This window comes from Rhinopithecus bieti, unplaced genomic scaffold (assembly GCF_001698545.2).
Source record: "Rhinopithecus bieti isolate Rb0 unplaced genomic scaffold, ASM169854v2 scaffold_12642, whole genome shotgun sequence".
Taxonomy (NCBI): domain Eukaryota; kingdom Metazoa; phylum Chordata; class Mammalia; order Primates; family Cercopithecidae; genus Rhinopithecus; species Rhinopithecus bieti.
Genome location: NW_016807465.1, coordinates 492,864 through 505,892, shown reverse-complemented (window position 1 = coordinate 505,892; position 13,029 = coordinate 492,864). Strand labels below are relative to the sequence as shown.

General features: G+C 34.8%; 1 protein-coding gene across 1 annotated transcript in view; it reads right to left on the bottom strand.

The window, feature by feature from the left end:
- Window positions 1–13,029, bottom strand: part of TRPC1 (transient receptor potential cation channel subfamily C member 1) — an 80,651-nt gene that overhangs the window by 57,560 nt on the left and 10,062 nt on the right. The window contains exons 2-3 of the mRNA XM_017882267.1: window positions 9,474–9,628; window positions 2,209–2,310 (exon numbers count right to left, since the gene is read on the bottom strand). Of these exons, the coding sequence (XP_017737756.1) occupies window positions 2,209–2,310; window positions 9,474–9,628 (257 nt within the window). The remainder of the gene's footprint in view (window positions 1–2,208; window positions 2,311–9,473; window positions 9,629–13,029) is intronic.

Below are 13,029 nucleotides of genomic sequence, written 5' to 3'. Positions count from 1 at the left end.
AAAAAAAAAAAAAAAAAAAAAAAAAAAAGTGATCTTGCTGTCATTGGGTGTATTTAAATAAAAGCTGAATAGAGGAATAGAGTAAAGACAGAGTAGAAAGTGTTTTTTTTTTTGTGTGTGTGTGTGTGTGTTTTTTGAGACAGAGTTTTGCTCTGTCACCCAGGCTGCAGTGCAGTGGCTCGATCTCAGCTCACTGCAACCTCCACCTCCTAGGCTCAAGCAATTTTCCTGCCTCAGCCTCCCAAGTAACTGGGATGACAAGTGCACAGCACCACGCCTGGCTAATTTTTCTATTTTTAGGAGAGGCGGGGTTTCTCCATATTGGTCAGGCTGGTCTCAAACTCCCGACCTCAGATGTTCCACCCGTCTCAGCCTCCCAAAGGTTCTTTTCCTAAGTAGGTGAGGGCTGCCAACACTAAGATTTAATCCGTAGTGATAATGGTGATTAATAAAACCAGTTAATGGTTCCAGTACTCAAGCACACTACACCCTACCCTTCCCCCACAGGAAAGGAAATGGACTAAAAGGCTAGAAGATGGGACAGGTGTACCAAAATATAATAATAACTGCAAGATAAATGGCAGAAAATTGAATGGTATTTTAGATATTTCTGATCCTTTGGATAGGGACTTTATTCTTAGCCCTTTGTTCCTTATTCCTGTTGGTTTCTTACCATCGCTTAAACTAGATGGTACTATCCTCCAGAGAAAGTCACATTTTTGTAACAGTCTGAATGAGAGTAAGATTTTTCAGTTAATATATAAAATAAAGTATGCAATTTAGCAGAGCCTCTCACAGTTCTCAAACATAGCAGAGAGTCAACAACCAATTTATAATTCTTTCTTAAAAAAGTATTTTTCTTCTGCTTATAGCCAGCCTATATATCCAGCAGTTATTTAAACTGCTTGTTTCACTATATCGTCACCAATAATGAATGTTATCATGTTTAAAATTTGATTAAAAAAATAAAATTAGCATATATGTAGTAGTGACTATCCTCCTAATTACAAAAGCAATAAAGAAAAATAAAAAGAGTACAAAAAAATTTGTAATTTGATTATTCAATGAGAGATGATGATTGTTAGGTAACATTCTGTTGCATTTCCACACAGTCTCTTTTCTATGCATATTTTTAAGCTTGGATCAAATTATATGTACAATCTATTTTATTTTTCTTATTCCACTTACTGTATTTTCCATGTTCCTAACTATTCTTTTAAAAATACTGTTTTAATGACGGCATAATATTCCATCGTACATATATGTAATCATTTATATTTCCTATCTTCTATTTTGGAATGTTTAGATTATGTCACATGGGCTTTTAAAAATTACTACAAATAAGATCACAACCAACATTTTTGTCCACATTTCTGCTCATTTCCTTGATAGGTTCCCAAAGGAGAAAGCACTAAGTTAAAGCATATGAACATCTTTCTTATGACAGATCCTGCCAAAACATTTTCCAAAATACCTGCCTCACTAGTTGCATATGAGACTGTAATACTCCCTTGCTATCAATGATTTTTTTTTAATTTTCAACTTTAATAAGTAAACTTGGTAAGTTTAAAATTGGTATCTTAACTGTATTTGACTGTCATTAAGATTTAACATTTTGTATTTTCTGCGATTTTACGTCCTTTTCTGTTTTTCACCAATTTGTCCAATATTAAGATTATTAATTTTTGATACATGCTGCAAATATCTTTTGCCAGTTATTCATCTGCTTTCTAAATTTTGTCTGATGTTTGGATTCCAAAAACTTAACTTTTTTAATAGCAAAAACTGTGCCACTGTGATTTCTGTCCATTGCTTTTATGCACATAAAGTCTTTCCATTCCCAATCAGTTAAATATTCACCTACATTTTCTTCCAGTTTATTGGTTTCATTGTTTACATTTAATTCCTATCTATCTGCAAACTAATCTATATTTTCAACATTACCTGCAGAATATTTCAAACAATAAATACTGGTCCACAGTGACAAAATTATGGAAATATCAACTAAATTAAAAAAGCTTTCCTGAAAGAAATACTAATTATTCCTGCAAGTGTCTACTTACTTTAAAGTAATATTTTACAGAGTGAGAAAAAAGATCTATTTTTTGAAAAAAGAAAATAAATTTGAGGGAAGGAAAAAATGGCAATGGGGCAGGAGATCTATTCTGGTTTAAAAATCCAAATTAATAAATATTTAAGAGTACTAACTACTATAGTTGGTCTTGATGATCGTTTTGGTCGATGATTAAGTAGTATATCAACAGCTCCCACTACTTCAGAGTCGATTGCCACCAAAAGTGCATCTGCAGACTTTAAAAAAAAAAAAAGTTAAAATGAAAATGGAAGATAAAAGGTAAACTACTTCTTTTACTAATCCATAAATAAAACTTTTTAAAAATTTTAAACTGTATTATATACAGTAATACTAACTTTTCAAAAATGTTGACTGTACAAATAGTAGTACATTTGCTTGCCTTAGGAGTACTTCTGTGTACCACAATACACACGTTTCTGTCCTGGTTTCAATGCATGAGTTGGTAAAATAATGCATGTTTCACTAAAGGGATTATTAGCGTAACAGTGCTGATTCATGCAGCAGTTAAAGTTGAAAATTTTTTTTCAAGATCTTTACTCTTGAACTGTGGACCAAAAGAATCTTAACAATCCAAATCTATAAAAGAAACTGTCAAGAACTTATTACTACACGTAAAGGATTGTTTTGAGTCTAATGAAACGATCATCATCAATGCAAACAGGAATATGGGGAGAATATCTAAAGGAAAGAGCCTTCTGTTCCCATTTTTAAAACACATGGCTGACTAAAATGCTACAAATTTGACATTTATGAGCAATTTTATCAAGTATAATCCACAAATAGGCTACCAAAGCTCATAGAGACAGGAGGGAGAAGTGACTTTATCATTCTACTCCCAATCTATAACTCACTGTGAAGATCCGACTTTAACAAGAGGAAAAAGTAAGGAGACTCTGAGGAAATGGGGACTTTTCAACTCTGTAACAAAGCCTATAGTCCTATTGGTAACTATAACATCAGGTTTTTTGATTTTTAGGGAAAACTATAAAGGAAGAAGGAAAACATAAGGATAATGATTCAATTTAAGAAAATGCCCTGATTATTTTCAATCTGTACATTTTAACTGCTATAATATTTAATAACTATTTAAATCAATGTTCTTGCTCTTGGGAACAAAACTATATCAGATCTTTAATATTCTTTGTAGCTGAAAAGAGTAAAGTTTATATCCACTTTATCTGGATGTAAAAAATAGGACTAAAAGTAGCAGGCTTTACTTGAATATCTAAAAATAGGACTATGCATCTCAAAAAAAAAGGGTTGGAGTCCTCATAGGAATCACCTATGTTTTCCCACAGAAAAACACCCCACCCAGATGGGAAATTTAACCCATTGTACTATCCCTTAAAACTTTCAGGGTTCATTGAGCTGTGGCCTATGCTTTAAAGTCCTAGCATTATTATTCTGCTTTGCAAACATTTCTCTTCAGATTTTAGCATATTTAGTCAGTTGAAGGAAATGAACAAAAAGAATGCTATATCCATTACTACTAAATATTTCATTTATGATTTTTAATTTTTTTTTTTTTTTGAGACGGAGTCTTGCTGTCGCCCAGGCTGGAGTGCAGTGGCGCAATGTCGGCTCACTGCAACCTCCGCCTTCCAGGTTCAAGGGATTCTCCTGCCTCAGCCTTCTGAGTACCTGGGACTACGGGTGCATGCCACCACACCTGGCTAATTTTTGTATTTTTAGTAGAGACAGTGTTTCACCATGTTGGCTGGGCTGGTCTCTAACTCCCAACCTCAAGAGATCCGCCCACCTCAGCCTCCCAAAGTGCTGGGATTACAGGCGTGAGTCACTGCGCCTGGCGTATGATTTTTAATATTAACCAATAAAGCTAACTACAGTAATGCCATCGCTTGCAAAGTCAAACACCAGGCAACTTCAACAATCTGAAAAATAGCCATGGATTTAAAAACAGCAACATATTGAGCTGTCACAAACAAACTCCATGGGTATTATTTCCCAAAAGAAACAGACCCAATCATTCTGATTTAAAATTGTTTATAAATGATGAATATCTGTCTTTCCCAAGTATCCTCTCGATCATTACTGAATAAAAGAATAGCTAGATTAAAACCAATAGCGTAGAGGGAAAGGAAGAAAGAATTACTAAAAGTTGACTACTGAAAAGATTAAATACCAGTACAGCAAAATCACTATCCATGCACAGCAGTCTAAAGCCACTTAACGTAAGGACAGACATGTTAATAGTTTCAGACCATATGAAGCAAAGTAAAATAATTACATTCTCTATTATTCCAACTAAGGATGGTAAAGTTAAATTATATTCAGCTACATTAGTTAGTAAAGAATAAAGATTTACATTAAATCTTCCAATGCTTAAAAGGATAAGCTTCAGTTATAAAAATATTCATTTACGTTAAAATGTCTTGTAAATAAGGAGTTACCATTGACTTATTCTGCACAAATGGTATGTTATTTGATAAATCAATGGCAGTTATGAGGGAAACAAATGTTTTACATTATTTTAAAAATACACAGTTATACAAAAAATCCTCACTAGTTTTGCTTTCCAATTTCTCAGATATTTGACAATTCTTTATTAAAAGCTCTTCAATACATACACTTATTACATATTTATGAGATCATTATCTTCCTTCCTACCTTAGAATTTGTCTTTTCAACAATTCCCATACTCTTTCCTCTAAGCTCAGAGTAAAAAAGTTACTTATTTTCTTTCCAAAGCTACATTTTCCACCTTCGTCTTCTATTTGATGCTCTCCAATCTTTAGAACCCTGGTCCTTCATTTGCAGAAATACCAGTCTCATCTCCCACCTCCCAGAACTTTAAATCCTTCCTCACTCTTTGCTAACTTGCTTACTAGCTCTTTGCTAACTTGACTTAACTCCATCTTTCTCTTACCACTCAAGTTTTCTTCTTCCTTTCACTGTGTCAAACTTTGCAAATCAAAGTGTATCATTTCTCCAATTCTACTGATTCCATAGTTTCAAAATCCAATTACTTTTTCTACCTTCTAATTTTTCTTAATCTCTAAGCAATATGTTAAAAACTATTTTTTTTGGCTTTCACAATGCTGTACTATCCTAACTGCCTCTGATATCTTCAACAAGTCATTTGGTCTTTAATCAAACACTTTCCATGTAATGCTCTTTATTAAATGTAGATGTTTCCTTAAGAATGAATCTGCACCAGCCCTTTGCTCTTCTCCATGATTTCACCTACTCTCACAATGATGATGGGCATTCCCATGGCCATGACTGCTTACTGTATCTCTTTAGCCTGATCTCTCCCTAGAAATAAAATGTTCATCTGTGTTTGTCTGATGAGGACTGCCTGACATCCGCCAAATCAATAAGGATAAAACTGGAATTCACATTCCCTTGCCCCGAGCTTTACTTAGCTTCTGAACTTAATGTTTTCCTTTCTTCCTTTTCCTAGTCACCCATGTTTAAGATTTCCAAATCATCCTGGACTCCTTCTCAATTTCCCCCTCCAAATCAAAATATTCACTAAGATTTGTCAATTCCTCACAGCAGTCTCCAACCTTTTTGGCACCAGGGACTGGTTTCATAGAGCAGGTAGGGAGATGGTTTTGGATGAGACTGTTCCACCTCAGATCATCAGGCATTGGTTAGATTCTCATAAGGAGCATGCAACCTAGATCCCTTGCATGTGCAGTTCACAATAGGGTTCGTACTCCTATGAGGATCTAATACCATCGCTGACTTGATAGGAGGCAGAGCTCAGGCGGTAATGATCGCTCTACTGCTTACCTCCTGCTGTGTAGCCCAGTTCCTAACAGGCCACGGAACCATATAGGCCATGGACCCATATCTGCCTTTTTCCCCCTCTTCTTATAGCCACTGTTTTTCTTACAGCACTGTTCTGGTTCAAGCCTTAACCTCTTCATATCTAGATTACTACAAAAACTGTTCACGTAGGCTATAGCCTTTCCCACTTTCCATTTCCCAATCTATACTAAATTCAGCCACTAGATTAATCTTTCTAAAATACCACTGGACACACGACATCCTTTCTCGAAAATCACGTAATGATATCCCCTATCTATTATATAAAACCCAAATTCCTTATGGTATCCAAGGCCCTTTGTATCCATTTTGTTTTAATTATTTTTCCTAATTCCCACTACTCCCCAACCCAACTGTTTTGTTCAAAAACGCTAAATCAATTCACTGTCTCAAAGATATACATTGCACATGCCTTTGTTTATATCCTTCTCTACATCCCCTGTTCCCTGTCTTTACATGTTTGAGAGTAGATTAGCATAATAGGTAAAAGCATGGATTCTGGAGCCCGAACCTACGTTCAAATTCCAGGTCTGCCATTTACAGTGTGACTTTAGGCAAGTTACTTAATCTTTTTTACCTCAGTTTCTTCCTCTCTAAAATGGGGATAATAATAATATCTAGGTCGGTCGCGGTGGCTCACACCTGTAATCTCAGCACTTTGGGAAGCCGAGGCGGGTGGATCACCTGAGGTCAGGAGTTCCAGACCAGCCTGGTCAACATGGAGAAACCCCATCTCTACTAAAAATACAAAATTAGCCGGGCGTGGTGGTGCATGTCTATAATCCCAGCTACTCAGGAGGCTGAGGCAGGAGAATTGCTTGAATCCAGGAGGCAGAGGTTGTAGTGAGCTGAGATCACGCCATTGCACTCCAGCCTGGGCAATGAGAGCAAAACTCCATCTCAAAAAATAACAATAATAAAATAATATCTAACTCATCCCTATGTTGTGAGGATTAAGTAAGTGAACATATTTAAGGTTCCTGGCAGAGAGAAGTATTATATAAATATTAGCAATTATTAATATTTCAAGGCTGAGTCAACTGATACTTTTCCAATGAAATCTTTCTTGATAGCCCCAACCTATTCTATATTTCTAAATAATGTATATTAAACCACAAAAGTTTAAACATAAAATAGGGTTTCTTAATAGTAGCACTACTGAAATTTTGGGCCAAATAATTTTTTGTTGTGGAGACTGTCTTGGTTATTGTAGGATGTTCAGCAATATTCCTAGCCTCTACCTACTAGATAACAGTAGTAACCTGCCCTCCAATTGTGAAACCAAAGTATCTTCAGACATTGCCAAACGTCCCCTTATGGTGACAAAATCATTTGGTTGAGAACCACCAATATAACACAAGATACGTGAAAGCTCTTGTAAATGCAAAGCAATATAAAATGGTCAAGTACTATTAGCATTCAACACTTACCAAATACACCTTTGTATTACTGGCCAATTTGTCTTAAAGATCCTATCATGCAGAACCCATGTTTTACTTATTCATTTCCATTCATGCCCAACCAAAGGCCTTGGGCATTTGTGGATTGATAAGACACAGGTAACCTGGACAGAACACAGTGAACTAGAAAGAGCATGGGATTTGCAATTAGAAGATTAAATTCAAATCGTAGTCTTGTCCTTACTAATTTTAGAACTTTGGGAAATTCATTAAAGTCTATGAGCCTCAGTTTTCTAATCTATAAAATGTAACATCGATATAGCTTGACTGTGATGTCCAAATGTGATCAAGTATATGAAAGCACCAGGTATAATGCAAAACTATTACATGTATATAACCATGTGTAAAAAGACAAAATTATAATACCACAGTAATTCTTTTATCCAGAATCAGTGTGTGAATTTTTTTCCACCCTTATTTTCTAGGTAACTGAAGCTTATGCCTTTAAGTGTTTAATTTTAAAATTTGAACTATTTTGATGGAAGTCTTCTGCTTTCGTGTCTTGTAGACACACAAACACACATATATACAGTCTTTCTTCTAAAACAATAGGTACTGAATATAATTTAACTCTTCCTTATTGACTCTGGGCCATTGTTATAAGCCTTAATTATCATCCTAACCTACAGCTGCCTCAGAGAATGTCAGATATGTAATGCTGTTGACCTCTGTTAAATAGTGTCAGAGGTACCACGCCTCATTTTGTTCCACTGCAGCTCTCATGCCCCTTCCATTGTCCCTCAGATTCTCTATGGATTAGAAATTAATCATGTTAAAATGGAACCTAAAATGAGAAAAAATAGACTCTGATGGAGGACTCCTATAACTAAAGTTCATAAATTTAATTTGTAAACTTCATGGCAGCAAACCACTGGCTGCTCAGAGGTTATTTTTTACTTACTTTCTGCTTCTCAATTGTGGTCTGGATAGCTGAAGTTGCTGGGTAAGCAATTCTTTTTTTTACTCCAAACATATACATGGAGACAGTACCACATGTTGCTTTATACATACATACATACATATATATATATATACACATATAATAGCAATGTACATAGAATTACCCTACTTATATTCAGAAAATCTGCTGCAAATGTCTCCAGATGACACTGAAAAAAAAGTGCCTCATTAAAAATGAAAAAATGCTCATCATCACTCGCCATCAGAGAAATGCAAATCAAAACCACAATGAGATACCATCTCACACCAGTTAGAATGGCAATCATTAAGAAGTCAGGAAACAACAGGTGTTGGAGAGGATGTGGAGAAATAGGAACGCTTTTACACTGTTGGTGGGATTGTAAACTAGTTCAACCATTATGGAAAACAGTNTCAGAAAATCTGCTGCAAATGTCTCCAGATGACACTGAAAAAAAAGTGCCTCGTTAAAAAAAAAACAGAGGTAGAATTAATGTGCCAAGTCCCATCATAAGCAAACCAAAAAGGAAAGGAAAATAATAATATCAAATTTCCTTCAGAATCTCTAGATGAACTTTCAAGACTTACACACACATGCCTTTTTTCTACCCAAAACTGATATGAAGATAAGTAGGAAGGTCTGTATTTTATAGATGAATAAAAATCATTCATCTTTAGATAAAAACAAACATTAAGTTTCAAACAAAAAAATAAAATTTAATAAAACTTAGGAGAAAACCAAAGTCAAACTGAAAACTGTTTTGAGTCAGGAACATTTTGTTGATGTCTGTAACTAATAGGGGTCAGAAAAAAAACTATTCCTCTGACATTTGCAGAGTGTTTGTACTATTTTAGATATATAATATAAATATTGTTAACATAGGTAATGACAACCAAGTCATCTTTAATAAGCCATGGATAATTTACCTCTATCAGACAGATGTGGGGAAAATGACACTTGGGAGGAAAAAGATAAATCAATTCAAAATATTATACTTTTCAAAAGGTTTTTTGGTTTGTTTTAAAACTTTTAGTGGTTCAAAACCAAATAAAAGATGAAAGAAAGAAAGAAGGAGAGTAAGAGAGATAAAGAAAAAGAAAGGAAGAAAAGGAGGAAAAAGAAGAAAGAAAACAAGAAGGGAAGAAAGCATGGCATATCTAACAGCACTTAGAAGTTAACTGGATTAAATTATCTAGCCTTGTACCTGACAACCGTAGTCCAAAAGAAGCTGCAGTATATCCAAGTTTTCGTTTTCAATAGTTATGGTAACAGCATTTCTCCCAAGCACATCTACGCAATTTATGTTCAAGTCACCTGAACTGTTTTCCTCCAAAATCTTTTTAACCATATAATAGTCACCTAAATAACAACATACAAACATAATTTAATATCCATGACATATCAAGTAAGGATGACTGTAAAGAAAAACTTAGCTTGTTGAATTAAAAGATTAAAAGCCTAAACTCATTTCTGTATATGAAAATGTACACAGAAAATGTGAACATTTCCTTGATGAAAATTTATATCTTAATAAAATAATACGTATATCAGCAGCAGACATAAAAGTAGAAAATTTTATATGTACCGAATGAAATAAAAATCATTAGTTTAAAATTAATAACTGAATGATCATAAAAGGAGAAACTTTTGGAAGATATTTAAAGCAATTTAATAAAGGATGCCCAAAGGCACAGACTGGAAGCTAGAAAAATGAGATGGAAAAAGCTTAAAGAATTAAGTTTTATATCTCAAATATACACAGACATTTACTTACACAACAGAGTTAAAATGAGATCTAGTAATAATAAGTGGAGGATATTATAAAGAGGTTTTACAGGAATAAACATACTTTGGAAAAGCAATATACATACATATATATTTAAGGATATGTATAGTAAAGGGAAGGATGTCTGAAAATCCTCTTCCCTACTCCCCACTCTCCCAACACACACACCCCATCTCATTAATTAAGCTGATTAGATTAAATGACCAGGGAATATTCAGTTCACAGAATTCTTAAGGCAGGACTAGGATTAGTGCCTGACCTGTTAGGAGCAGGCAAATTGCCTTCTTTGTGACTGTAGCCCACAACAAAACAGTTGTCCCATGAGAGGAAATGACAACAATTACAGCAGTAATTATTTTCAGCAAGGCCCCACCGTATTTGTCTGCTGACCAGATGGTACAGGAATATGAGGAATAAATCAAAAGAGAAATGCTAATTAAATAGAGAAAAAAAAGCAAGGGGGGGTTTTGCTTGTTTTGTTTGACTTGTTAAATATTAGACAAATTAGCCATTTTAAGTGATGTGCAAATATAGTTGCTCCTTAGAAGTCTATAAATAAACAGGGAAAGAACAATCAGCATAGAAAATAGAAAAAGAAATGATTTCATTATACAAAAAAAGAAAATACTGAAACTGGGCTAAATAAGTGAGTAAGAAAGACAGGTAACAGATTTTATTTGTTAAATTTTCAAATAAATTTGCTACTATTTTTAATCTATGGCTTTAAACTCCCTGCCTCACACATACAACTTCTTTTGAAGGAAGGTGGGTGATAGTTTTCTTGACAACGTATTTCCTAAGGTCCCTCAAGAAGAAAACTAGTCACAAAAAGAAATAGTTTCCCCATAGTACTAGTAGTTAATAGTTAGACACAAATGCTCCCTGGGAGAACCTTATCAGACAGACACTTCACAAAGTGATGTTCTAAGTCACAAGTTGAACCAATAGTGACCAAAGATAGATCAGTGAAAATTTATCGCTATTACTGGAAAGTGACATTTAAAACCCTATTTCAGGTGAATCTATTTCAACATCTTAGTAGTAGAATGCTACACATAAAAATTCTGCTATATTTTGTTACCATGATGTGTCTAGGTGAGGAGTAATTTTTTATTTATCCCGCTTAGGACTCATTAGGCTTTCTAAATTTGTTTTTATTCTTTTTTAATTTTTATAGAGATGAGGTCTCGCTATGTTGCCCAGGTTTGTCTCAAATTCCTGGCCTCAAGCAATCCTCTCGCCTCGGCCTCCAAAAGTGCTGGGATTATAGGCGTGAGTCACCACATCGGGCCTAAGCTTTCTAAATCTAAGGATTTCTACCCTTCATTAATTCTTCAGTATTTTCAGCCATTATCTCTTCAAATATTGCTTCATCTCCATATTACTTTTTCTCCTGTCAACTTCTATTAGGCATTAAGTTAGACCTTCCCATTTCAACATCTGTGTCTGTCAAGATTTCCTGTTTTTCCTTTTTTTCCTCTCTCTTGCCTGCATTCTGGGTAATTTCTTCACACATTTCTTCCAGTCACTTATTTCTTCTTCAGCTTCCAGTCACATTCCTCCTTTAATCCATTCACTGACTTCTTAAAAATTTAATGACTGTATTTTTTATTTGTATAAGTTTTACCGGATTTCTTTCCAACTCTTTTATTTTCTTATGTTTTCATTTCCTTATTTTAACTTTTTCATCATTTTAAACGTAATTATTTTATGGTCTCTGTATGATAGTTTAATTATCTGAAAGGAGGATTAATGTGAACCCCAAGACAACAAGAGGCAGGATCATGGTTATGTATTCTTAAAGGAGTCTTACTTTTACCCTTATTCAGAGCCCACAATAACACAAACAAGCTTCTATGAAGTCTCCATGTGCTGGTAGATTGGTTTTTCTCCTCATCTACCTCTTTGCTGAAGGTACAGTCCTTTAAGGATCCTGGTTTTATGCTTAGATGCTGAATCCAACTCCTCACTTTGTACAGTCTCCAGGCCTTGTAACCTGTTCCCATATGGGCATTAAGACTCAAATCTATGCAATGTCCGGAACAGTAACTCTTATCCCCACCCATGGAGCAGCCATAGTGTCAGCTCACAAACTCCTGGTTTTCTTCACTTTTGTATCTTGGTTGTTTCCCTTACTTTCTTGAAAGCTCGGCTGTTTATTTAACTGGATGTTCATTATATTTCAGCTATCATTTCTAAGTGATTTGAAGAAGAAAGGTTTTCAGATTATCTAATCAACCATATTGCTAGAGACAGAAAAGTAGGAAGAACTACATAAATAAAACCTTATGACATTTTATAAATTTCAGGTATGGCAAATAGACAAAAATAATTGCTACATGTTTATAAGTTTAGATTGTTGTTAAAAAGGAAAGTGCATTACAAATATCACATATTCCAGCTTTAAAGGTTTTTTGTTTGTTTTTAAGACAGAGTCTTGCTCTGTCACCCAGGCTGGAGTACAGTGGCAAAATTCGGCTCACTGCAACCTCTCCCTCCTGGGTTCAAGCGATTCTCCTGCCTCAGCCTCCTAAGTAGCTGGGATTACAGGCACCTGCCACCACGCCCGACTAATTTTTGTATTTTTAGTAGAGATGGGGTTTCACCATGTTGGCTAGCCTGGTCTCGAACTCCTGACCTCAAGTAATCTGCCCGCCTTGGCCTCCCAAAGTTCTGAGATTACAGACATGAGCCACTGTGCTCAGTCCTAAAGTTTTAAAGGGTATTTCTATTGTAGTCAAGGAGCTATACAAGAAAGAAAGAAAATCCCTAAAAATCAAAACCAAATACTTTTCATCCCTAAAAATAAAAAGTTCCACCCTGCTACAGCTAACACAGTCATGCAAATGAAAAATCATGTTACAGTCACAGAACCTATAGGAAACCTAGAGTCGTTGCTAAGCATTTCAGAGAAGTTTGTATTTGCAATTCATTTAAAACAAGTACTATGTCAAAAAAAAAAAAAAAAAAAAAA